The sequence below is a fragment of the Bubalus bubalis genome, chromosome 6, assembly GCF_019923935.1.
Source record: "Bubalus bubalis isolate 160015118507 breed Murrah chromosome 6, NDDB_SH_1, whole genome shotgun sequence".
NCBI classification, from domain to species: Eukaryota; Metazoa; Chordata; class Mammalia; order Artiodactyla; family Bovidae; genus Bubalus; species Bubalus bubalis.
This window is the reverse complement of record NC_059162.1, coordinates 81,878,429-81,905,970: the sequence shown is the minus strand read 5'-3', so window position 1 is coordinate 81,905,970 and position 27,542 is coordinate 81,878,429. Positions and strand designations below refer to the sequence as shown.

Here is a 27,542-nt window from a genome sequence, read left to right as displayed (position 1 = left end):
GACTGAAGGTGGGAGGAGAAGGGGACAACAGAGGATAAGATGGTTGGATGGCATCGCTAACTCGATGGACATAGTTTGAGTAAGCCTCGGGAGTTGGTGATGGACAGGGAAGCCTGGCATGCTGCAGTCCGTGGGGTCGCAGCCAGACATGACTGATAGAGTGAACTGAACTGAACTGATATCCACCAGGACTCAACTAGCTTAATACTGAGAGTTTGTGAATGGTCTTTCTTTAGAAGTGTTCCTTTCACTCCTGCATACTGGTTAAAACCTCTGGTGGCTCAGCTGGTGAAGAATCCACCTGTAATGCAGGGGAGCGCCTGCAATGCGAGAGACCCAGGTTTGTTCCCTGGACCTGGGTCAGGAAAATCCCTGCAGAAGGAAATGGCAACCCACTCCAGTATTCTTGCCTGGGAAATCCCATGGACAGAGGAGCCTGGTGAGCTACAGTGTATGAACTCCCAAAAGTTGGACATGACTTAGTGACTAAATCATCACCACTACCACTGGTTAAAACACAGAGGTTGGAATCACATAGGCTTGAGCTGACACCAGTTGTGTGGCCTTGAACTAGTTCCTTAATCTAATCACTCCATTAAAAAATGGGATTATTAATCAGTACCTGCTACATAGGGCTATTATAAGGATTAAGACAATTCATACATATAAATGGTAGTTTAAATAAGACTGAGAATCAGGAAGCAACCTATGCAGAAGGAAGAAGAGGAAGGAGAAAGGGGCAGGGAGAATAGAAAGTGAGGGGAAAAGAAAGGAATAGGAGAGAGGGTTGGGGCCAGGAAAAGTTTGGTAAAGGGGAGAGAGAGGGAGCCATAATTATAATAATCATGACTTTGTAATGTATATCCACTGTACTCAGCAAACCCTAACCCTAACAAAAGTCACCAAAACTTGCTTGAATCCCCGTATCCACTACTTTTTTCTTTCTTTAATGATATTTTTAATTGGAGTATAGTTGCTTTATAATGTTTTATTAGTTCCTACAGTATAGTAAAGTGTATCAGCTATATGTATACATATATCCACGCTTTTTTGGATTTCCTTCCCACTTGGCTCACCTCAGAACATTGAATAGAGTTCCTTGAGGCATATAGTAGGTTCTCATTAGTTTTCTATTTTATACATAGTAACAAATAATGTATTTGTGTCAGTCTCAATCTCCTAATTCATCCCACCATTATCCATTACTGCTCTCCAGCCTTCACCTGAGCGATTAGCCCAAAAAACAAAACCAAACAAACAAACAAAAAAACACACAGCCATGCTAATTGGGTTTCACTTTAAATCCTTGAAAACAACTAGCAACTGGCTTAAAAATACAGAAAATTTGTTTTTCTGGCCTTAATTAATTCCGCTTCTCAATTACAGAATGAAAATACAAGTGCTCCCCATCGTTTTCTCTGGTCAAACTCAAGGGCCAAAGATGACAACTGCAAGTAGCAGACAGACATAATGTTAAGTAGAAAAAGAGGAACATTTCCCTACCTGGAGATCTTTTTGTCAGCAAAGAAAACCTTTCCTAGAAGCCCCTGAACAATTTTCCCCCTCTTTCTCACTAAACAGAATGATATTACTTTACCACGTCTTCATTAGTCTTTGGTAAGGTGGATAAAACCATCCTAGCTGAATGAAGTCAATCAAGTTTCACCCCCCTAGAATGGGGTTCATCTCTTTCAATATACATGGCCAGGAGGATGACAGGAGATACCTGGAGAATTATATTAGCAGAAGAGAATTAGATTGTCAGAAACATCACTAGATTGGTCTAAGAGGGATATAAACAGTACAAAATGAAAAGAGGTCTTTTGATCCCCCAATATTCTACAAGCAGCAAACAGGTTAAGAAAATTACTTCAGCTGCAAACTTGTTGCTATCCTTCATGAGAAAGGAAGGGTAACTTGGAGAATGGAAATAAGAACCCAGAAGATAGAGCCAACAGCCGCTAAGAATTATTTTCAAACACTGAGCTCTAACCAAGGAAATGTCAACCTGTGCATAACTGAACATAAGAATTGCTCAAGACCAGTGACTCTTGTGTGACTCCCTATTCCGCCTTTTTGAATAAGAGTCTGTATAGCAGTTATCTTATGCCTGCTGCTGCATCGCTTTAGTCGTGTCCGACTCTGTGCGACCCCATAGACGGCAGCCTACCAGGCTCCCGCGTCCCTGGGATTCTCCAGGCAAGAACACTGGAGTTGGTTTCCATTTCCTTCTCCAATGCATGAAAGTGAAAAGTGAAAATGAAGTCGCTCAGTCGTGTCCGACTCTAGCGACCCCATGGTCTGCAGCCTACCAGGCTCCTCCGTCCATGGGATTTTCTAGGCAAAAGTACTGGAGTGGGGTGCCATTGCCTTCTCCATCTTATGACTAACCTACCATTATATGTTGAGTGTACAAGAAGGAAAATAATTTGGCTCTTTAGTTCACAAGTTTTCAGAGCAAGAGAAACTGTACTCAAGGAGCTCTACGTTTTATGGAACTTCATCTGAGAAGTTTTGTCTATACTTGACTTACATGAGAAGATTCTGAACTCTGAGGAGATGCTGTAATGGAATGAAACTTTCAGGGACTTTGGAAAGAAAAAAGTACACTGTACACATAGGAACAACAGGAACCAGGGAGCAGAGAGTGGATTGTGGTAACCAGCCTCCGAGATGGCCCTCAAAGATCGCCATATTCTGGTATTCACATCCTTACACAGTGCATTCCTACATTGTATCAGCATTGTTCTGCGTGGCCAATAGATTTGCAGAAGTGACAGCATGTGATGAGACTAGATCATAAAAGACACTGTGGCTTCTGCCTTTCTTTTTATCTTAGGGGACCCAGCTACCATGAAATAAGGACACTTAAGCAGTCCTATGGAGAGGTCTCCATGGCAAGGAACTGAGGCCTTCTTCAGTCATGTGAGTACATTCCAGTCAAGTATTCTCACGAATTCAGCCCCCATCAACAGCTTATTTGCAGACTCAAGGGAGATACAGGGTAAGAATAACCAAGCTACGCCCTGAGGATGCCTGATCCATAGAAACTATGAGAAAATAAGTATTTAATATTTTAAATTTCTAAATTTGGGGATAATGCAGAGATAAATAACAATTTAAGTTGCTGTTACTTAAAAGCTCTATAATATTTTTTCCCTAAAGACAGCCTGTTCAGAAAGACTCTCAAACCAGTTATTGAAAAAGTATTAGGGGGACAACCCTGGTGGTCCAGGGGTTAAGACTTCAGCTCCCAATGCAGGGGGCTGGTTTGGTGTCTGATTGGGGAACTAACATCCCACATGCCAAATGGTAAAGACAAAAACAAACTAACTAAACAAAAGTATTAGAGTCCCTCTTAAAAGAAAATAGAACAAAATGGTTGACACATATCTTCATCCCAGAAAAGAGCAAAATATCAAACTCTACAGTAATAATTAGACAGTAAAGCGCTCTGTTCTTTGTGCATCATCTTCCAAAATTAACATAATTAATATTAAAATTATAGAGGCATTTAATCAATATGCCCACACTGAAAGGTTTAATTCAGTTGTGGGTGGCAGTGAGAAAGCCATTGGGAATGAGGAAGGGAAAAAATAAGCAGATGAAAAGAAAGATGCTATTAAAGGGTAGTGCAGTGTAGTGGTTAAGAGCCAAACTGCCTTCAAATTCTGACTGAGTGAACTTCCTCATTTGTAAAATGGGAATAATTACAGTCCCTTCCTCAAGAGATTGTTATAAAGATTAAATACTTGTAGAGTACACAAGAGAGCACCCAGAACATACTATGTACTTAATAAAATCACTTACATCATCCTGGAGATGTGGATGGAATGGAAATGGACAGATGTATTTTGAGTTACAAAGAAGATTCAGTCACAGTCTTACTTACCTGGCAGGTTATGCTGCTTTAATTTCCCTTCAGAAAACCTCAGCAGAGTGCAAAGAGAAGCCCTAATCTAACTGGGAGGCAATTAAAACTATAGTTCAGTTCATTTGCTCAGTCATGTCCGACTCTTTGCAACCCCATGAACCACAGTACATCAGGCCTCCGTATCCATCACCAACTCCCAGAGTTTACCCAAATTCATGTCCATTGAGTTGGTGATGCCATCTAACCATCTCATCCTCTGTTGTCTCCTTCTCCTCCTGCCTTCAATTTTTCCCAGGATCAGGGTCTTTTCAAATGAGTCAGCTCTTTGCATCAGGTGGCCAAAATATTGGAGTTTCAGCTTCAATATCAGTCCTTCCAATGTAGTGGCACCTATGTTTGTGTTAAGCACTTCTCTATCCATCAGTAGAAAAGCAGATTGAATAGGTTCTTAGTATTGAAAGCTACATCTACAATGTATGGAGTGACCCAAATAATTTATTATACAAACTTGGACACTTCTGATTGGTTCAAGATGACAGAGTAGAAAGATATGCGCTCATCTTCTCCTTGTGTGAGCACCAAAATTGCAACTAACTGTTGAACCATCAAAAGGAGGACACTGGGACCCACCAAAAACAGATACCCCACATCCAAGGACAAGGGAGAAGCTACAAGAAGACGGTAGAAGGGGCACAATCATGATAAAAAATCAAATCCCATACCCACCAGGTGGGTGACCCACAAACTGGAGAACAATACCAAAGAAATTCTTGCACTGTTGTGAAGGCTCTGAGAATCACATCAGTCTTCCCCAGCTGGGGATCCGGCAAAGGGACTAGGAATCCCCAGGGAATCTGACTTTGAAGGTCAGCAGGATTTGATTACCAGACGTCCACAGGTCTGGGGGAAACGCAGACTCTGCTCTTGGAGTGCACAAATAGACTGGGACACTTCTGAGAATAAAATAGGCTCTAGATATAATTATATGTGAAAAATAGGCTTAAACCGAAACTCTTCCAGACAAGGAGTAATGAACATTTTGGTCATCGTGACTGTGGCTCAAGTTCATAGAGGCAACATGCATATTTTAATGAAATCCAACAAGTTTGCCATCTATGCACAGAATAAAGAAATGGTATCTACTTTAATAACTGCTTTGCCAGAATTTCAATAATTCCTTTCAGAGATGGCCAAACCCTTATAACAATATAACAATTACACATAATAAAAATACATCTCAGAAACACCTGACCTTGTTGACACCTGTTATCTTCTCAAAAGTCCCTCTTCCTACCTTAACAGACATTTCTCCAAAGAAGACATGCAGATGGCCAACAAATATATGAAAAGATGCTCAACATCACTCATTATTAGAGAAATGTAAATCAAAACTACAATGAAGCATCACCTCACACCAGTCAGAATGGCCATCATCAAAAATCGACAAAAAATAAATGCTGGAGAGGATGCAGAGAAAAGGAACACTCTTGTACTGTTAGTGGGAATGTAAATTGATACACTGTGGAGAACAGACACTATAGAGATCACTAAGTTCTCTAAAAAACTAAAAATAGAACTACCATATGACCCAGCAATCCCACTACTGCACATATAACCTGAGAAAATCATAATTCAAAAAGACACATGAGGCTTCCCTGGTGGTCCAGAGGTTAAGAATCTGCCTTGATTCCATTCCTGGTCCAGGAAGATCCCACGTGTGGGCGGCAACTAAGCCCATGCGCCACAACTACTGAAGCCCATGCACCGTAGAGCTCGTGCTCTGCAACAAGAGAAACCACTGCAGTGAGAGAAGTCCACATATTGCAACTACAGAGTAGCCTCTATTCTCCATAACTAGAGAAAGCCCTCTCACAGAAATGAAGACTCAGCGCCAGCCAAAAATAAATAAATATTTTTAAAAAGACACATGTACCCCAGTGTTCATTGCAGCACTATTTACAATAGTTAGGACATGGAAGCAACCTAGACATCCATTGACAGATGAATTGATAAAGACATTATGCTGCTGCTGCTGCTAAGTCGCTTCAGTCGTGTCCGACTCTTTGCGACCCCAAGGACTGCAGCCTACCAGGCTCCTCCGTCCCTGGGATTTTCCAGGCAAGAGTAATATTAGGGTCCAATTCCTTTCAATTTATTACAGGAGAATTAATGCTATTGTTCATAATTCCTTTACCAAATCTAGAAAAAAGAAACTTCGGTGCTCAAGCAGATAAACAGCCCAGCCAGGCAAAGGACTATTTTAAAAAGAGGTGGCCAAGTCTATAAAGATACAAGATATCCTCCTGAAGTCTTTGTGCAATTCGAAGCTCTGATACTTGTAGAAGTATAAATGCTACAAACTTATAAAACATCACCTGAGAGTCCACTTGAATTTCCTCCAAACTCATTAAGTTTTGTAAATTTTAAACATCAAGCTCTCAACCTTAATTTTTTGTTTCAGCCCATTGTTTGCCATCTTCAAGAGGGGCTGAAACAAAAAATTAAAATTAAAAGCTTAACATCCAAGATCCACAAAATTAAATGAGTTTAGTTTAAATGACGTTATAGTATATATATATTAAATACAATCGTACATTAGCCATAAAAAGAAATCTGAGTCAGTTGAACTGAGGTGGATGAGCCTAGAGCCTGTTATCAGAAAGAGACAAACAAATATTGTATATTAACACTGACAACCTAGAGGGGTGGGATGCGCGGAGAGAGGCTCAACAGGAAGAGGATATATATATATATATATTTATTTATTTATTTATTTATGGCTGATTCGAGTTGTTTTATCAACGAAACCAATACAATATTGTAAAGCAATTATCCTTCAATTAAACAAAAAAGTCCCTCTTCCTTGCTTCCCACGGTGGTACTTGCTTCCAATTATGCTCTATTTCTTTTCTCTCTTTCTTTTATGGGTTCTTCTTCCTTCTTCCCGCTCTAATATTCCCTTGGTCTTTTTCTCATTGCACCCACTCCCATTTTCTAAGCTTACAAACTCTCATTACCTGAACTATCACGTTTAAATACTGATGATTCCTAAGTATTTGTAGTCCCAACTTCTCTTAAGATCTAGACCTGCACTATCCAATATGACAGCCATTAGCTACTTATTGCCATGGAGCACCTGAAATGTGACTAGTTCATAGTAAGATGGCTATAAGGATAAAATACCCACTGTACTTCAAAGACTTCATCAGGAAAAAAATGAATAGAAAATATCTCAGTAATTTTTATATTTTTATATATATTGTATGCTTAAATAACAATATTTTCAGATACCTTGGGGTAAATGAAATTTATCATTGAAATTGACTTACCTGTTTCTGTTTATTTTTTTATTTTTGTTTACTTTTTAAAAAGTGACTATTAGACATGCCTAACAGATAAAAGTACATACACAATTCACATTTGTAGCTCACATATTATTTCCATTAGACATCAGTGCTCTAGAGCCTTATCTCCTACTAATTATTTCAACTCTGAAATTCCACCAGCACCTCAAATTTAGTATCTGCAACAACAGAACTCATCAACTTCTGTGTTCAGTCTATTCTCTATCTCAATAATAGAGTGATACTGCTAAACCACACATCCAGTCACACCACTTCCCTGCTCAAAATTCTACAATAATCACTTTTAGGATTAAACGAAATAATAATCTAAGCCTCTCAATCTCTACCTTCAAGGGTTTACAATGTCTCCTCTCTCACTTTTTACAACTAGACTGAAAACTCTAAGAAAGATGGGACTATACTATGAGTCTCAACCAGAAAACAGAAAAAGGTATCGCAAAAACACAATTCATTGAAAAAAAATTTTTTTTCCAGTGATTCTTAAAACTATGTGTCAAACCTGGTTCTAAGTGTTCTGGGTATTCTTAATCCTTACAATAATCCCAAAAAGAAGGTACTATTATCCCCATTTTACAGATAAATTATTTCCTTATTTACAGGAAATAAGGCACAAAGAAGTGTAAGGGATATGCTCAAGGTCACACAACTGGTATATAATGGAGTTCATGGTATGTCCTGGAAGGGAGTATATTCTCATGGGCCTATTGCATGGAGTACAAATGAAACTAGAAGATAAGTTGGAGCCAGATTACAACATACCTGAAATGCTTTCCTAAAGAGTTTGGATTTTCCTCTATAAACAATGAGGGTTTTGATCTGGGATGTGATTGGCATACTCTGACTGATATTTAAGGAGGTAACTTGGGTAGTCATGTGGATGAGGAGCAAGAGACTAGAGTGTTCCTCCATCTGTATTCTTCCTCCAGACACCCAAGTTTTCTATGTGAGAGTTACTGTGAACTCCTCCTCTCTTATCAGACACCTAGTTTTATCAATTTTACCTTCAAAATCTTTCTTCAATTCACCCCCTCTTCTCCAGTCCCACTGCACTGAAGTCACATCTTTATCACCTCTTACTGAGACAATGGAAATAGACTCTACTACCTCCAGTCTTACTCCTTTAGCTTATTTTTCACATGGCCCTAAAACATTGTTGCAAAATTTTACTCTCACTGGAAGGACTGATGCTGAAGCTGAAGCTTCAATACTTTGGTCACCTGATGCGAAGAACTGACTCACTGGAAAAGACACTGATGCTGGGAAAGATTGAAGGCAGGAGGAGAAGGGGACCGACAGAGGATGAGATGGTTGGATGGCATCACCGACTGGATGGACATGAGTTTGAGCAGCTTCAGGAAGTTGGTGATGGACAGGGAAGCCTGGCATGCTGCAGTCCATGGGGTTGTAAAGAGTCGGAGGACTGAGCTACTGAACTGAACTGCCAAGAATAAAGTTAAAAGCCTTCAGTGGCTCTTTATCAATTTAGGCTCTTTAACACAATATTCAGGAATCTTTATGGTTTCACTCTTGTCTGCTTCCACTGTATCAGCTCCAACTACCTGCTCTCTCTTGTTTCAGTCCAATTAAACTATAAGCTCCTCCTCTTGTCTTGCATAAGTCTGTCTTCTCTGCCTAGAACAAGGTTCCTCCCTGCATCGACTTAACAGCAGTTACTCATCATTCAAGAGAGCTCAGGCTTTATTTCCTTTGGGAAACCTTCCTCCACATACCTCTTTTCCAGGCAGAGTTAGGTATGTCTACTCTGAGATCCTCTAATGTTTTATGATAAATATTTATACAATTAATTATATCCCATTTTAACTACATTCTTCAATAAGTTACACATCAGTGATGCTGTGTCTTACTGATTCAGTTACTGAACCAATATTTATTGAATGTTGCCAGCCGGTTCCCCACTCCTCCCCTAGTCACCCAGAGAATGCTTGGTTAGAACATCCTCTAGTCCTGAATTCCAGGGTTCCCCTGGTGGCTCAGATGGTAAAGAGTCTCTCCGCAGTGCAGGAGACTTGGGTTTGATCCCTGGATCAGGAAGATCCCCTGGAGAAAGAAATAGCAATCCACTCCAGTATTCTTGCCTGGAAAATCCCATGGGTTGAGGAGCCTGGCAGGCTATAGTCCATGGGGTCACAAAGAGTCAGACACGACTGAGCGACTTCACTTTTTTTCCCTCCCTGAATTCAGCTGTATGACTTTCATCCTTCTCCTATACATTGTAGGGAGACCTAGAAAAAGAGGCAGACAGAAATAACTGCTTTGGACCCAAGGCTAAGAAAGTCCTTTCTTTAAAAGCGTTAGGAGAAGAATTAAAATTTTACAAGTGTATCCCAGGTCTTGTCACATCTGTCTGTGTACTTTTAATATGTGACTTTTGCTTTTGTGTGTGTGTGTAAATTCAGTCTGAGAGAAAAAGTATGTATTATGGCAGTGTGTCTATATGTTATCCAAATAGGTCCTTTCCTTGGGATGTGACTGAGCCAGTGGCATGGTCTTCTGGAGATTTTTGACGAGAAAGACTAGGCTGAAACTGAGAAGCCGCTTCAAACTTAAGTATCCTGTTGCCCTGTGTTCAGGAGTAGGGAGGAAAGGGGATTTCTGCATGAATACAAAAATCATTACCTTTCTGAAGGGCGGAGTTGTAAAAGGTCTTCCAGGTCATCTGGGTGCTCTGGGTCATGCATAAGTAGGAAATGGACCCAATACTTCCCGCAGTGAATTCTCCCCTAGGGACTGAATCCTCCTCTACACTCCCCTCCCCCACTCAGGACTGACCGTCTACTCTGTGTGTGCAGGCACGGTGGCCACTGCTTCTCGGACCAGTCCTCTCAACCTTCCCTCTCCTAGCCAAGCTCCGGAGATGTCAAAGATTCTTAAGCTGGGGTTTTCCAACTTGCCCCTGAAGCTAGGCGGGCGGGCCCAAGCTGCGATGTAGAGAATTCGATGTCCCAGCGACCTCCTCTGAGGAGTGGATCGAGTTAAATATAACCGCGCGAATGGAATAGCGCTAAAAATAAGGCAACAGCTGGCCGGTCCACAGCCCGGTCCCGGGAAGGGCGGGGGCCTGAGTGGTCTTGTGCAGGAAGGCCGCTCCGGGCGCGGGGACGAGGAGGCAGCAGCGTCCGCGGGCCTGGGACGGAAGGCCAGCCGGATGGGCGCGAGCAGCCAGGTGCGGGTCCCAGGGACTGGAGTCAGCGTCGCTCGGTGGCCCGAGAGGCATCTTTTGAAAGACTCAGAACACTGGGAGAACTTGCCTGGACGTGACAAGGCAGAAGGGCTGAGAGCTGAACTCCTGCTCGCCCCGCCGCCAGAGGGAGCTGAGGGCAAGCGGGGGAAGCCGAACCCTCGAGAAGGCCGCGGCGTCGCCGGGGATCCGAGAGCGGGGGTCGTGCGGCAGTGGCCGCGCGTGCACACTCGAGGCTCCCGCAGCGACTGGTGCTCGGCCTTAGCGCCCCACACTCATCCACAAGCCCCTCCCGGCGCGCGCCCCTGCGCGCCCCGGCCCTGCGCACCCTCCCGCGTCAGCGCCCCAACCATGAAGCCCACAATTGAAACGTTTCCAAAACGGGCTATTTATTTGCTCCCAATAAATCGATCCGCAGTGATTAAGAAATCGATGTGGCCTGGGTGGGCGACGTCGCTCTCGGGGAGGGAAAGGCGCCTCTGCCCTGAGCTCGCGGGGAGGCAGAGGGCGGGTGCAGGCCTGGGAGAGGCGTGTCCCGAGGGGGCCACACCCGAGGACCCGCAACCTGGGCGCGCGGGCCCCGCCAGGCCGCGTTCCCTCGGGCAGCGAGGGGCGCGCGCCCGCCGCCCGCGCTCCTCGGCCCCTCTCGCCGCCTCTTTTGCGCGCGGGGGAGGCCGTGGCCGGCAGCAGCCGCCGAACAGCTCCGAGGCTTTTGTTGCTCCTCGGCGGGCTGAATGGGGGTTTTGTAAAGCGGGACAGATAAAAATGAGCAGCATCATATTGTTTGACAGAATGATCCCATATGATGAAGTGTCGGCTCCGAAGGGGGTGAAAATGGTGAATTCCTAAAAACCCAGCCCTCGGCTCCTCCGAGAGCTGCCGGTAGCCTGGAGCGACCCGCGGACAGCCGGGCCCCGCCGCATCGCACCAAACCATGTCGGGAAGACTCGAGCTTTCAATGCCAAGTCATTTTTAAGCCCCGATCCTGCCCAGGACCTTTCTCCTCGCGGATGAAAAGAACAATTTTCGAGAGAAAGGCTCGTTTTGATTAAATCTGACATGCTGCTGATAACTCCATGCTAATGTGAAATAATTAACATAATAGCCATAATTAAAAGCACGCTAACAATGCCATAAATTTATCACACAATTTTACTAGCTTTCTGCCCCTAACTGCTCTCTCATCGTTAATTAAACGTGTTGCCTTTTACAGAATGGATGTTTATACATTTCCAATATAAATAAATTCGAAGCCATCCTCTCTCCCTCTCTCTCTCTGTCTCTCTCCCTCTCTCTCTCTGTCTCTCTTCCTCTTCCTTTGGTCTCTCGCCATTAGAAGGCACTTCTTCGCATGGGCCCTGAGTGGCGGACACCTTAAAAATAAATGAAGTTTTGAGATGCAAATCCAAACGTGAACATTAAATTACCCCCCCCCCCACCCCGCCCACCAAAGAGATCTGGGTATACAAGGGTGGTGGGAAATGAGTTGAAAATCCCACCCTCTTGGAAACAGAAATAACTCAGGAGGGGTGGGGGCCCGGGATGTCCTTTCAGCCCTTCCCACCTCCCTCGGTGGCCGTCATCCAGGCAGAGGCTGATAATAGTTTAACATATCGGTGAAGACTGTCAATAAAGAGCCAACTTTGTTTTTTGGGGGGTGGGGAGAGGGGTATATTCCGGATGGACTCCGCCCACGTTTAGTTTCCCCTGCATTAGAGGAAGGGTGGCTGCTGTCTGTGGGGGTCGTGCCCCTCACTGCGCGACATGGTCCTTTCTCCCCGTATAATAAGAAAAGTGCACCCGCGCCTGGCCGTAACGATTCTATCTCACCTCCGGCCAACGATTTATTCAACCACGGGCATAGTTTCTGACTTAAAGGGCGAGGAAGAGGGCACCTGGTTTCTCCCGCGCCTGACGAGGGGTAGGTGGGCCATTCCAGTTTTCCGAACACGCTGACCGTGCCCCTCCTCCTGTGTTGACCACTTAAGAACCCAAATTGAGTTGTAATTAATTTCCCCTTCTCCGTCATAAATTGTTTCATCCTCTTCTTGTCTCCCCTATCCCCATCTCACCCCCCAGGACACACACACTAAATCTCCCCTCCCCCGAGACGTCTCAATTTCCTTCCTATCGATCCGAACTCCACTTTTCTTGTTTCCTGTTGCTAGAACCACGGTCCCCTCCACCACCACTACCAATCCCCGCCCCCAACGGACCCTGTCCTGGTGGTTTCTGCAGCTGGGTACCACGGATTCTGCCCACCCCAGGAGAAACGGAGGGAGCCTCATTACATTCACTTTTGGCTGAAACGTTCCAAACATTTGAACAGGTGAGACAGCTGGCTGCCATCTTCTTTAAATCCCTCCTGGGAAGTTCGATTGTTGTGACCCAAATAATCACTCTCATTCATATTAATTGTTTGTGCCTGTGTTTTTCATTCTCCCTCTTACTATCTCCCCAGTAACCGAGATTCAGAAGATGTTTTATCCACATTTCTCTCTCCTTCCCACCCCCACCCCCAATATTTCCGTTCCCTCTATCACATCTTTCTCCCCCCCCCCCCAAGTGTGTCACTGTCGCTGTGTATCTGTCTCGCTTCTCCCATCTCTGTTCCAAAAGTTGGCGGTAACTGACGACCCGTGGACTTTTAGCCGCTAACTGGGATCATGCGGCAAACAGGATTTACTAAACCCGGAATCTAGTTGGCCTAGGACAGGACCCTGCACCATGTCGGGCTCGCGCCCTTCCGCCCTGGCGGTGTCCCGCAGTGATGGCAGCGGGAACCTTCCTGCCTCCCACCTGGGCTGCCGCTTAGCCTCCTTCCCGCCACGGCAGGTTGCGCGGCGCTACTGTCCGCCCAGAAGAAGGAAAAGGGCGACGGGCTGCCCAGCCTAGAGCTGTTGGGAAAAATCCGCCGTCTCCGCCGGAAATCGATATTAAGCCCTTCGGCCGGCACCGGCGCAGGACGTCGGGGGCTCAGCCAGTAGGTCCCGCACGTCTCATCATTTAGCTAATCGAGTCGAAAAGTTTCTGTAAGGGCCAGACCCGGCATCAGATGGTAACACTGATTGAACAAGAGATTAGCACAATAGATCTCTAACCGAGGGGAAGCGTTGCTTTTCACGCTACGTGCCGTAATTAATGGTATGAATCAATTAATTTGACTTTTATTGTGTCGAAAGAAAAAAGCGCAACAAATGGAACTGGCGGCTGGGAGTTGTTCACCCCCACCCCTTTCCCCAGGGAGGTCCCAAAGAGACACGGGGGAATGGACGGATCGGGCCAGGTCTTGGCCGAGGGAGGCTCAGAGGCAGTAAACAGCGGCGCCGAGGGAGTGCTGAGAGCCAGCCCTGGCGGGCCGAGGAATTGAAATTAGGCTCATTTGGAGGATGCTTCAAGAAGACTGCGGAGGGCATCCCCGGAAGCCGCTAACCTTCCGCGCGTACACATACACGTGCAACGCGTCCACGCGGGCCCAGCCTCCTAGGCTGCGGTGGGGCTCCTGCCGGCCCGCGCCTGCCTCTGGGGCTGGACAACCGAAGCTGAGCAAAGGGAATTTGTGGATTCAGTTTCTTTTCCGTGCCCCTCGGACGTTCTTTTTGTAATTATTGGGTTTTGAGACAGTTTCACCGGGACCTCCGCTGCCGAGGGACAGCGGGCAGCCAGTTCGCCGCTGCAGTCGGTTTTGCAGGAAGCTGTCTAGAAGGTATCGTAAATGGTTCGGAGCCTGCGGGCGACAAAGCGGTGCAGCTGCGGGAATGAACTCAGATGCATTTTAGGGTCAAGTGCAACCGGGATATCATTTAGATACAGAAAAATCGTGGAGTTTCCTGGGCGTCTCAAGGTGGAGGAACCGCCCTGGTTTCAACCAGAAACATCCTGCGAAGTGGGGGGATCCAATGTGCTAGTGTTTTATCTGGGAAATTATCTAATGAAAATTGAAGTCAATCTGTGTGTCGCACTGCCTGTAAGTGAAGCAAGTTTACGTGTGTGTCTAGGCTAAGCAATGAGAGAGGTGGTAGGTGAGAGAGACACAGGGAATCGTAAGTACTACTGTCCTCCAGGAAATACATCAGTTTCTTAGTATCATCTGTAAATACTGAATTTCACTATTTCTTCTCAGACTATATCCCCTTGTGCTCCTTCCTCTGCTAAGGCCTGCACTCCCTTCTCAGGCCTCAGTGGCCAGACTGAGTTTGGGTTCCAGGAGCCCTTAACACCCGGCAGGCACTCGCGGCTCGCAAGGAGGCTGCCTAAAAAAGCAGGAGGAAAAAAAGCAACGCATCGCGGCCTCACCGGGTCAGGAGCACTATTCCGAAGTGCGCGGTCCACGCGCCCCAGCAATGTCACGCATCCGGGGTCGGTTTGCGCCCCCAACCCTCCATCCCAGTTAAATGCCGATAGTCTTTCCTACCATCACTGACTTTCCTTGCCAAAGCAACTCGGTGTGCATTGGCCATATCCTCGCCTCCTCCTCCACCTCCTCTGCTGCCGGTCTCTGAGGAACTAAAATCTTGGAGGGTTTGTCTATACCCTAAGGGGAAAGAATCCATGTTAGTTAGCCGCAAGGAGAGTCTAGGCCGCCAACAAGCTCGCTCCCAGGAGGCTGGGCCCAGAAGCCTGAGAAATCACACCGCCCGCTCCCCCTGAGGTCAGCCATCCCAAACAGGGCGCGGCGTCTAATCTAAAGGCCCGAAGCCTCTTCCCGTCCCCACTCGACTTACCCAGGCCGCTGCCAATGCCGGCTCCTTCCCCAGCGCCTCATTTCCGACTTTTTCACATGCTAAGTCGTTTAACAACTCCGAGCAGCTAGTTGCGGCTTTATTTATAGGTTCTCCGTTATTTTACGTCCTTTTTATTTCTCTCTGCAACTATTCTGATAGATTAATCAATAGCCATTTTCTGACCTTCGGATATCCCAACTGATGCTGCTGTGGCCGAGCGGGGGTGGGGGGGGGAATATATTATTACACATACATACATATAAACACGCCCACATCGAGCCAGGAAACCGAAGACAGGACCCTGTGGTTTGACTTTAGCGGGAGGAGGAGCGCCTCCCCTCAGCAGGTGTCTCCGCCGACTAAGCACTGAGGCAGGAGGGGCTCTTAAGTCTAATTAGCAAGACAGAGCCGGGGCGCTGCCCTTAATCTTTAGAGCTAAAAAGAATCAAAAAAACAAAACCGAGACTACCAAGTTTTTCTTAAAAAAAAAAAAAAAGGATGTGAATCTTGTCCTACATTCTATGCCTAGGGAGCTTTGGCAAAGGGCGGGTGGCAAGAGGGGGGGCGGGGAAGGGAGAGGGGGCGGGTATGTCAGGGAATCAGAGCCGCGGATCCGGCGGGGGCTCCCGGGCCCACACCCTCCCTAGCTCACACGCACCCACCCGCACTCACACCCACAGGCTCCCTCGACCCCCTCGCCGGGCTCCAGCCCAGGGTGGGGTCCCAGGGCGGTCCCAGGCGCCCTTGGGCCCCGCGGGATGCTGGCGCACGGTGCGGCGCGGAGTTGCGCGTCCCTTGTCCCTTTGTTGACAATTCTCTCGACCAACTTGAGTTTGGCCGGCTCCGCGGCGGCCCTGACGTCACGCACGGTCACGTGGCCCCGCCTCCCGTTGGATCTTTAAGTAGAAAGTAATCTATCAGGCCAGTCCTTAAAACGGGACTTTCGACTGCGGGGGCTTCGGCGTCCCTGACACCCCCTCCCCCGGTTGCCCCTGCCCGCGCCCTCCTGAGCTGCTCGGCGCCCCGCGTCCCGCGCCCGCCTGCACCGCTCCTGCTCCCCACGCCCGGGCCGGAGGCAGAGGAAGGCAGGCGAAGTGAGGGGGCGCGGCGTGGAGAAGCTGCCGGGCCCGGGCCGGGTCCGGGGCCGCTGCCGGGAGCAGCAGGGAGCGCCTAGTACCGAGCGCCAGGGACAGCTGGAGTTTGCGGAGCGCTGCCACGGGGGGCGGACGGCACAGCCCGAGTCGTGCGATGCCCGGCCGCAGACTGTGAGCCAAACCGGGAGGGCCCCGGACCACCTACGCCCCCCTCCCCTCTCCTAATCCCCTGTCTTTCGGGGGCTCCCCAAACCCCTTTCCTGAGGTTGGCGGCAGCCCCTGAAGACGCCCATCGCGCGCCGCTCCTTCCCCGCCGCCGCCACCAACCCCGAGGAGGGATGACCCTCTCCGGTGGCGGCAGCGCCAGCGACATGTCCGGCCAGACGGTGCTGACGGCCGAGGACGTGGACATCGATGTGGTGGGCGAGGGCGACGACGCGTTGGAAGAGAAAGACAGCGATGGGGGCTGCGACAGTCCCGCGGGGCCGCCCGAGCTGCGCCTGGACGAGGCGGACGAGGTGACGCCGGTGGCACCCCACCACGGGCAGCCTCAGCCGCCGCACCAGCAGCCCCTGGCACTGCCCAAAGAAGTGGCTGGAGCCGGGGCCGGGCCAGGGGGTGAGGCGGGAGCATCCGAGGCCGACGGCTGCAAGAGCGGCGCTGGCGGCGAGGAGGGCGGCGGGAGCGGTGGCGGGCCGGGCTCCGGCGGCGGTGCGGCGGGCGGCCTGGCCCCGAGCAAGCCCAAGAACAGCCTGGTGAAGCCGCCCTATTCGTACATCGCGCTCATCACCATGGCTATCCTGCAGAGCCCGCAGAAGAAGCTAACTCTGAGCGGCATCTGCGAGTTCATCAGCAACCGCTTCCCCTACTATCGGGAGAAGTTCCCCGCCTGGCAGAACAGCATCCGCCACAACCTCTCGCTCAACGACTGCTTCGTCAAGATCCCCCGTGAACCGGGCAACCCGGGCAAGGGCAACTACTGGACCCTGGACCCTCAGTCCGAGGACATGTTCGACAACGGCAGCTTCCTGCGGCGCCGGAAACGCTTCAAGCGCCACCAGCAGGAGCACCTGCGTGAGCAGACGGCGCTCATGATGCAGAGCTTCGGCGCCTACAGCCTGGCGGCGGCGGCCGGTGCCGCGGGGCCCTACGGCCGCCCCTACGGCCTGCACCCTGCGGCCGCGGCCGGCGCTTACTCGCACCCGGCGGCCGCGGCAGCTGCGGCGGCGGCCGCGGCGCTCCAGTACCCGTACGCGCTGCCGCCTGTGGCCCCCGTGCTGCCGCCCGCCGTGCCGCTGCTGCCCTCGGGTGAGCTGGGCCGCAAAGCGGCCGCCTTCGGCTCGCAACTCGGCCCGGGCCTGCAGTTGCAGCTCAACAGCTTAGGAGCCGCCGCGGCCGCCGCAGGCACGGCGGGCGCCGCGGGCACCACGGCGTCGCTCATTAAGTCCGAGCCGAGCGCGCGACCGTCGTTCAGCATCGAGAATATCATCGGAGGGGGCCCCGCGGCGCCCGGGGGCTCGGCCGCGGGCGCTGGGGGCGCCGGGGTAACTGGGGGCACCGCGGGTAGCGGAGGCGGTGGCGCCGCGCAGTCCTTCCTGCGGCCGCCCGGGACCGTGCAGTCGGCAGCGCTCATGGCCACGCACCAGCCTCTTTCACTGAGTCGGACGACGGCGACCATCGCGCCGATTCTGAGCGTACCGCTCTCTGGACAGTTTCTGCAGCCTGCAGCCTCGGCTGCCGCTGCTGCCGCCGCCGCTGCTCAAGCCAAGTGGCCCGCTCAATAGGGACGCGCCGGTGGCCGGGATGCGGGGCCTGGCAGCGGCCTGGATTGTCGGCTGCAATTTGCAAGCTGCGCGCCCCGCCCCGCTCCTGGCCCCCCTGCCCAATCCTGGACTCTGCCTCTCTTCCATTTCCTCCCCCCCGACCCCTCAACACCGACCTTCGGCGGCCTCCACCCAGTCCTGCACACCTAGGCTGGCGGAGCAAACTCTCACTGCGCGCCCGCGGGGAATATCTTTCCGTACAGGTAAAACCGAAAACCGATTTTGCCAAAACTGTACCCGGACGGCGCCTGCTCTCAGTACCTGGGGGATGAGAGGGAAATTCTTTGTACATATTTGTATAAAAATTATTGACTTTCCTTTTGGGGTTTTTATTTTTTTAAGAAAAAAAATTCAGTAGATTTAGAGCTCTGAACTTTCATTTTTTCTGAAGGTTCACTCTCCGCAGTTTTATGTGAGAAAAAATGTATAGAGACGTTGGGAGATTTTAAATATAAAGTTTTCAGAAGACGAAAGTCATTCTATATAAAAGTCTGTTTATATATAATGAATATATATGGTATTCTAAATGTTATTCCATCGTGTTGTACACAACTTTGTAAATAAAATTTTTAAAGGCTCAGCTTAATGTTTCATTTAGGTGTCTGAGGTAAATGACAAGATTTTAAAATAATATTTGCATTTTATTCTTCCCAGATGAGTTTCAAGGAATGACCTTTTCAAACTTTGCTAATTCATAATTTGAGTGTAAGAAAAATTTAATTGGAAAAATATGCCTAATTTAAATTGTACTAATATTTTCTTTTAGTTTTCACATAACATGGGTGTGTAGGTGGTGATTTTCTTCCTATCAATACATTACATCTAAATGACTAGATATTTCTGAAGATAAAGTAAGCTGCCATTTAAAAAACCAACCTAATTCTAAACTTCAGCACAATTTTAATTATTTTTAAACATTAGACTTCATCTTTCACAATGGAAACTTTCCAAATGAGAGTTCTTAATCATTTCAATTAACCTTTCAAAAGAATGTTAATTCCAAACATTTCCCCCATCTTAGCATTTAAAGCCTTGATTTTTTTCAAACTATTTTCATACCCTAAGTGGAAGTGGTAATAAACCCAGTTAACTTTTTAAACATATGTAATAGCATTTTAAATTTTGTAGTGAAATTGTATTACCTATATGAACTTCATAGATGATACATAGTTGTTTTGTTTTTTCATAATATTTTCAAATAAGATGCCTCTTTTCTATGGCAATAATAAATCCACAACATAATTTCGATATCTGAAGGGTTCCTGTAAATGTTTCCTTTCTTACCAACCCGCAGCTTTTCCAAAGGCCAAGAAATAAACCTTTAATATCCTTTTAAAACAGATGCACCTCACCCCGTTTCTTAAACTTAAAAAAAATACCTTAGGCTAGTTTAGTATGAAATGGGAGATCACAAAGCAGGAATGGAGAAATGTCCTTGTGGATTATTTTTAATGTGCATTTCAGCTGTTGCAACCCTAAGTATTAACGTAGAAATGAAACATCCAGATGCGGAAATTCAGTTCCCATCACCACCAACACATCCTCAAATGACATCAATTCTAATTATTTCGTAATTAATTTAGCTGTTGCAATTACGTATGCGAAATTGCTTTTTAAAACTGGAGCGGGTAGCAGTACTGTCAGCTCGGCCCTATGCGGGTGCTGTTTGCAAAACACCGTCAGTCCCCGGCGCTGACGTCCACCTCGCCTCCCTCGTCGCGGAGATGCCTCCCGGCTGCTGATCCGAGCCTTATTTCTCTGCTGTCGGCGTGGGCTAGGGCGTCACTTTAAATGACACTTCCTCGCAAATACCGAATTTGTCTTCCTGGTAAACAGTAAACATTATTGTGTCCTGAGTAAACATTCCTTCTGGATCAGAGTCCTAAAATAAAACAAGCTGCCGGGGGTGAGATCGTTTAACTTGATAAACAAGAACTTGATAATCAACCGCCACCGAGAGGAGCTACAGTAACCTTCACGAAGAAGAGATTATGGACCACACAGTCTATGGGCGGGTCCCTTCTAATCTCTTTTTACAAGGAAAACTAAACGGATCTAAATTTGTTTGTGTGTTGCAGCTATAAAAGTAACAAGTTGTTTCACAGTTGTGTCTGGCTAATCGGTTTTTACACAAACAGCAAATGGTACATGATTTGTGCAAACACATAGAGGTTATTTCTAAATTTAGCTTACACCCCTGGGAAAAGGGAAAGGCCGGGCTTCTTGAATTCACTTTTAGCCTCAAGAAGCTGCTGATCCAAGGCTTCTAAATGACATTGGATAACAGGGGCCTCATTCCATCCCTGATCCTTTGTTACTTATAAAATTACTCGCTCATATTTCCGCGCATAGCAGCAATACCGGCCGAGCCTGCGCCCGCGGCGTGACACTCGGCCACAAGCCGCCGCTTGAGATCCGCGGAGCATTTTTCCCCCCTGATATATTCGGCGATGGAGTGTAGAGGAGAGATCCGCGGGCAACTTTCCTTCCAGACACTTTCTAGCCTTGAACTAGAGCCTAAAGATGACCCTTTTCTTTATTTCTGGGTGGGTAGGAGACTCTTAGCCCCAGACCTCAAACCGACTAGCGACTCTTAAAGTCCAGGCAGATGCCAGGGATATAGGCCTGGCCATTCCCCCCGAAAAGCTCTTTTTGGTTTAAGCTTGTTAGACCACGAAGCCTTAGAGCAGCAGAAGAAAATGCAAATATCATATATAATGAACACAAGCACTTGGGCTTCAAGGGAGGGCCTGAAACCCACATTTTATATGAGCGAACGCGACCACCGGCGTCGAAAGGCACTGAAAATCCCCTTACACTGAGATTTAAAGGCAACACGACTGATACCAGCTTTTTATTTCACTTAGGCAGATTTATTTGTAATAAAAAGAGGAAGCGGATTTTTTGGGGGCGGGGGGCGGATTTTAGCTTTCGGCTACACACCAATTTAAACTGGTTTCCACTTCCTCTGGCACTTATTTCTAAAAAGTCCATCCAGTTCCGAGGGCTGTGGCCCTTAGAACATCCCCTGGATGGAGTCCCTGAGGGGGTCCCGGTACTTAGTCACTGCTCCGGGAATGGAGGGTGAATTCGGAGGTCCAGGGAAAAGCGAAGCAAGGCTACAATATATGCACGCTCTTTTCAGGGCTCTTGCTGCGATGGCGGACGTGGCCTGTAGGGGGCGATGAGCAGATGCAAAACTTCCCAGTTTTGTCTCCGAGGGTCCCAGACCCAAACCTGAGAGACCTTCCCTTCCAGGCTCCGAGCACCCTGACCCTCTTACGCTTTTCATCCTCCCGGCCTGGGACACCCAGGTCGAATCTCAGAAAAGCTGTTTTTCTCGATCATTCTCTTGGAAGGGACAGAGTCCCGAGGGGAATTTGCCCTAAAGATTGGGAAGCAATAAAGTTTACTGATGAGGAAACATAGACTTGGAAGCAATTAAGAGTTATATTTGAGGTTATTTATTTTATACGGTTTATAGAAAGAGTCTTGGCAGTGAAAGGACCATGAAAGGCTGGTGTGTGTGCGCACGCGCGCATGCATGTTTTAACGCAGGTTCCTTGAAGAACTGTCCTGAAGAGACTATGATCTGAAAGAAAGCCAGTTCCAGAGCCATGTCTATCAGACTGCACTCGTGTCCGTGATGGTGGCAAGTTGCAGCATCATTAGTGAATAAACTCCTCTCTGAGAGGTGGATGGGAGGTTGGAAGATCTCAGAGTGCCCAGGTAGAGTGTGTGTGTGTGTGTGTCTATTTCATGGGAGGGAATGATAGGAAGCAGTGGAAAGAGAGAGGTCTTCCAGAGGGAAGAGACCATCCCAATCGGGACATAGGTATTTACTGACTGTGACCTTGGACAAACTGCTTGGTTTCTTTGAGTCTGTCCATTCCCTTGTCTCTACAACGAGAGAGAGAATGATACTTGTAGCTTGGGCTTGCAGGATTAGGTGAGTTGGTGTCAGTGGGAGGCGGAGGGGTGGTGTTTTGTAAACTGTAAAGACCTAAGGGTATGTAAGGTGGTTTGTTAGTGGCTTCTAGAAAGACAAACGGACTTCCCTGGTGGCTGCATAAAGTCAATAAAGAATTCGCCTGCAATATAGGAGACCTGGGTTCCATCCCTGGGTCAGGAAGATCCGCTGGAGAAGGAAATGGCTACCCACTCCAGTATTATTACCTGGGAAATCCCATGAGCATAGGAAGTGTTCCGACACCACTTAGCTACTAAATCACCAACCGACAGAAAGACAAACAACTCTGTTACAAACACTTGCAGTGTTGGGCTGGGTTTTGAACCACTAGATTTTAGGTGTAAAAGATGAGCAGTTCAGCCCTCCCCCCGCCCCCCACCCCCGCTGTCTGAAAGGATGGAGCAAAAGAGAGGCTAGTCAGAATGGGCTTTTCAAAGGAGGGGTCTCGTCCTGGTCTAGAGTCCTTCGACCCCGCCCTGGGCTTGAGGACAAGGCCCAGATGCCCACCTGCTCTCAGTCCGCAGTCCCAGCTCTAGAGGCCTGGCCTATTTCTTTCTGTTGAGTCGTCTACTTTGCTCTTTGCCCCTTTGCTTCACTGTCCGAGGCAAGTGGGGAAACCTGAGCCCTCCGCTGACAGACGCCCATTAACGCAACGCGCAGCCTCAGGGAGAATTAAAGGTAACCAGATCTCAGACCCACGTGAAAGACCACCCTCCCTTTGCCTGCCTCCGACAGTTGGCAGAGATACACCCAGAGCCAACTTCTCTCTCTTAATCATCACCACCCCCTCCCCTTGCCCTCTTAGGAATGTACTAGCCATTCTTTGCTCCCCGCGGGCAACACCAGCCAAGAAGGGCGGGTACGCAGAACAAAATTTGTAAAAAAAAAAAATGTTGCAAAATCATCGGAGGAGTTGTAGAAAGCATTATCTTATTTTTATTTCTCGAGAGGGTGTCTTATATATCCGAATTTTTCAAAATAAGAAGGAAATTAGTCACCTCCCTTCCTCCTTCTTCAGATGATTTTGTGCTTAAAGCACACAGCTCGGTCCTGTCAGTTGAGATGGGGAGGTGTTCATTCCCTTGTCTGAGTCCTCTGGGTCTAAATTTCAGAGGCATCTTCAGAAAAACAGCCCTAAAGAACACCCTCTCTTCTTTCTACACAGGCCCTGAAAGTTCTGTGACTTTCCCAAGGTCACTGGGCAGCCCAAGGATAAGCCTTAGAAATGCTCAGCAGAGGAAAAATTGTTCTCTATCCTGGAAAGACGCCCCACTTGAGGAAAGGAAAAAAGCGAACAGTGGCACAAAGAAGTTTGGGAAGACTGGGGGTGCGGGGAGGGGGGCAGAGAGAAAGAAAAAAAGACAAACGCAGAGAAACACTGGGCCGAGCTGAACTCAGTTCTGCAATGGCCAAGACCTAGACCCGGTGCCGCCCCGCGCGGCCTCGGAGGTCCGCTACGCCCAGACCCATCCGCGCCGCGCTGCGCCTCTCGCCCAGAGCCAGGCGGTTCTGCGGTGACCTACGCCTCGATCTCCCGGCCTCGTGATTTGGGAAGGGAAGGACGAAGGCGGAAACTCCAGGCCCGAAGCTCAGAGGTCAGAGGTCCAGCCATATCGCTCAGGTCCCCACGAGTTGGTCCCCACGGGTGTCCCCAGCCCCTCCCACGCCGGGTCCACCTTGGCGCCAGCCACTAGGGCTTGGCCTGAGGGACTCCAGCTCCCCTGCACTGGAGGGGGCGAGGGCGGGGGTTGGGGGGAGAGGAGAATTTGAATTGATTAGGGAGGAAACCCATCCTTAAAAAGACACCCGCTCCTGCGGCGCCCCACTGGCCCGCGCCTGGGAAGCTCGTGACGAGGACAAATCTCTGCGGTGTGCACCCGGGCGGCCGCAACGCCCCAGCCCAGGATCTCCAGGGAACCCGGGGTAATAGGTACTAGGTACAAGTTAGGGCGCAATCCTAGGAGTCGTAAGGAGGATTGTGAGAAGTCGGGCAACAAGGCCAGGATCTTAGGACTGGAGTGCCCCTCGACCTGGGCCTGTTTGTCCGGCCGCCAACGCGTGGCAAGAGGTCTCTTCTCCGCCATCCGTGCCCCTCTGCTCCCGCTTCAGCGGAATGGGAGTTTGGGATGCTCCTTCTCGAGATCCTCCTTCGCGAGATCCTGCAACAGGAGCTGAAGTGCACGCCTTATCGAAGAGGGGAGTTCTCTTCCGCCCTCCACTCTGTCTTCTCTGCAGATGGTGAGCGAGACTGTTTTCTCCAAAAGACCAAGAACACATTTTTGCCAGTTACACTTATCTGCAAGGGGCGCATGCAGAGGAACGCAGCGGGCTAGCAACCCCAAACCTTAACTTTTCTGTTTGCTTTCAAGCGCCACCTGGGAGGCACCGCCTCCTCCGGGAAGCCTTCTTGAGCCTCCCAGCTCAGGTCAGTTGCGCCTTCTTGGAGTTCACCGTGCCAACTAATGAATCGTTGCCTACGTTGCCCTGTGATGTCGTTACTATCTAATATTGCTGAGCACAAAGGGAACGATCAAAAGTATTTGTCTAATAAAAGACAAACTAGGACCATGGGAATGGGGATGAGGAATCTTGAAGGCTGTTAATTGAACGAATAAGGTTTTTTCGAGATTGGGGGCGGTTTTCTTCCCATTCCTTTCCTTCAGTCTCCCTCCCCCCCCTTTTTTTCTATAATAAATGCTTTTATAAACACCATGTTAAAGGAATTTTAAAGAGTGCTTATTAGAGATCTAAAAAGTATAACATGTCAATGTTCATAAAATAATTGGATTTTATGCAATATTTTTTCTGCCATTGTGAAATTAGTTGAAAACTTCTTGGCCTAGCCTAAAATATACCTACAGACAGTTCCACCTCCCTCCTAAGGAAGAAAGCTCCATTAGAGTACCTTGGGATTTTCAGTCCCTCTGCTTCAGTTCTTTCAGTAGAAGAGGATTCACTACCTCACGAAATATCCATTGCACATACAGACAGCTTTATTTTTTAGAGTGCCTTTCTTTTGTAGACCTTTTATTTCCTTAGAGAATTTGAGACTCATTTGCTTAGTTGTCAATACTGAAGATGTTATATTGTCATGTGTTGGGTTTCTCTATCTTGAAGCCCAAAGAATTCACCGTGGTTTGACCTCTGTGTTTGTGGAGAAAACTGAGCAACAGCTAAAGCTTTGAGAAGGTGTTCTGTATCGAGTATACATGTTCCAGGCCTGTATGGGGTCTGTTCTGAGATCTATTTTGAGAGCTCACGTTGTTTACCACCTCCCCCAGGGTTGAGTTCAGACTATACTGGTGGTAAAAGTTTTGTTGGATGGTTGTTAGGATCTCGTGGGGTTTTTTGTTTGTTTGTTTGTTTTTAAACCAGAAAAAAAACCTAGTTTTAAAAAGTTAAATTATTTAATTTCTCTTTCATTGCTGTGAACATTGGCATAAATGTTAATCTCTTAACTGTCAGTTATCCAACCCATTCACCATACGAAACTAGGAACTTAGATGGCGTCCCTACATGTAGAATTCATACAGATTCTACTATTTAATATAGAGAAGAAGAAAGAAAATCTTAGGTTATTTGGCCATTGCCTTCCAATTGAGATCAAGATACTATGTTCTTTAGTGTTATACACTTAATGGATTTTTTTGTTGTTGTTGCAAACTTATATCTAGTTTGTGTAGTCCCTATTGATTTAGGGTTGTTTTTTTTTTAGTTACTGATGTATACTTGATTTACTGATTTAGCCTTTATATAGCTCAGTTAGCTTCTTTCTTTGCTATTGTTACAGATTATACCAGTAAGCCATCTCTCAAATTCTACCATCTTGCAAATGTAAATGTTGGTTACAAGAACAAGGTGGTATCAAGATCAGCACAAATTAATCACAACCACTGTGAAACATCTGCTTTATTGATGGTACTTCAACAGCATCACCTTTCCACATACATCAGGAATTATGACTTTATGATAAAGTTGCTCTTGCTGCTGGAGGGAATAGAGTACAAGAGTTAATAGATTGGATTAAAAGACAAGAGTAATTCTTAGTCCTAGGCCTGACATTGAACTTAGAAGTATCTGATGGACTCTATATTTGCCCACATAAAGACCACAATTTTTTTTATTATAGAATATTGGCTATGTTCCCTGTGTTATACAATATATCTTTGTAGTGTATTTTATACATAATAGTTTGTACTTAATCCTCTAATCCTATATTGCCTCCTCCCTTCTCTCTCCCCACTGGTAACCACTATTTTTTTCTCTATATCTGTGAGTCTGTTTCTGTTTTGTTATATTCACTAGTTTGTTGTATTTTTTAGATTCCACATATAAGTGCTATCATTCAGTAATTGTCTTTCTCTGTAAAGACCACTATTGAAAATGTAGCTGAAAGAGAAGAGAGAAATTTAGTATTATAACTATCATTTTAACGATTCAGGCAACAGATCTTTTTGAGTAACTGTTTAAAAATTTAGAGATTTTTTTTTAAACCTTAATTTCACTTTTGTCTTGATTTAAGGTATCTGTTATATCAAGATATCTGCTGTTCAAATCTCCAGTAGTTTGATGACTCCTTCACTCTGATATTGGTAGTATATATGATAGTTCAGGGGAGGAGACTGGATCACCCGCCTCTACCACCACCACCCATGGGGGTCACATGAATAAAGTGAGGAAGCCCCACAGGAAACTGAACAAATCTGCTCTTTACTTTGGGAAAAGAAAGACAGATAGTGCTAAGTCATGTCTGACTCTTGCGATCCCATGAACTGTAGCCTGCCAGGGTCCTCTATCCATGGGATTCTCCGGGCAAGAATACTGGAGTGGGTTGCCATTTCCTTCTCCAGGGGAACTTCCCAACCCAGGAATTGAATCCAAGTCTCCTGCATTGCAGGCAGATGCTTTACCGACTGAGGTATGTTGGGAGCCATCATTCTAGTACAGAATATATATATATATATAAATATATATATATATAAAATGTATATATATATATACATATATATATACAAAATAAAGTAACCCACTACATATGTGTGTATACGTACACACATATGTAGTGGGTTACTTAAAAAAATATTTTTTTCCACTCCTCACTATATGCGGGATCTTGATTCCCTGACTAAGGAAATGCCCCTTGTGTGGAATGTGGAGTCTTAACCATTGGACCACCAGGGACGTCTTAATGGGTTACATTCATTTATCTGTTGCTTTAAATATCCTTTTATAAATGAGATGAAGTGTGAGAAAAAAACTTTATTAAATTATAAGAGCTAAAAACTTACTGTGTAAGAGATAGCTGTACTGTATTTTCAAAATTGATTCCCTTTCTGGGGAGGGTTTGAGATGCAGAATGAGTGTCTAGAAAGAGCATGGATTTTGGATCTGTTTCCTACGGTCGATCAAATTCTGGGCCTGTCATTTCCAAAATGTGATTTTGATCAAAGGCATTTGGGTTCTCTGAATCTCAATTTTTTTATCTATGAAATG

General features: G+C 47.2%; 1 protein-coding gene and 1 long non-coding RNA gene across 2 annotated transcripts; one reads left to right on the top strand and one right to left on the bottom strand.

Moving 5' to 3' along the window:
• Positions 1–11,572: 11,572 nt before the first annotated feature.
• On the bottom strand, positions 11,573–12,607 carry LOC123334262. The gene is made up of 2 exons (XR_006552092.2): positions 12,269–12,607; positions 11,573–11,811 (listed from the first exon to the last, which is right to left on the bottom strand). It is a non-coding gene; the product is annotated as an uncharacterized LOC123334262 (long non-coding RNA).
• Positions 12,608–15,518: 2,911 nt separating this feature from the next.
• FOXD3 (forkhead box D3) lies at positions 15,519–18,659 on the top strand. The gene has a single exon (XM_025288565.3). It carries the CDS (start codon positions 16,595–16,597, stop codon positions 18,038–18,040), a length of 1,446 nt encoding a protein of 481 aa, XP_025144350.1. The 5' UTR covers positions 15,519–16,594; the 3' UTR covers positions 18,041–18,659.
• The last annotated feature ends 8,883 nt before the right edge of the window (positions 18,660–27,542 follow it).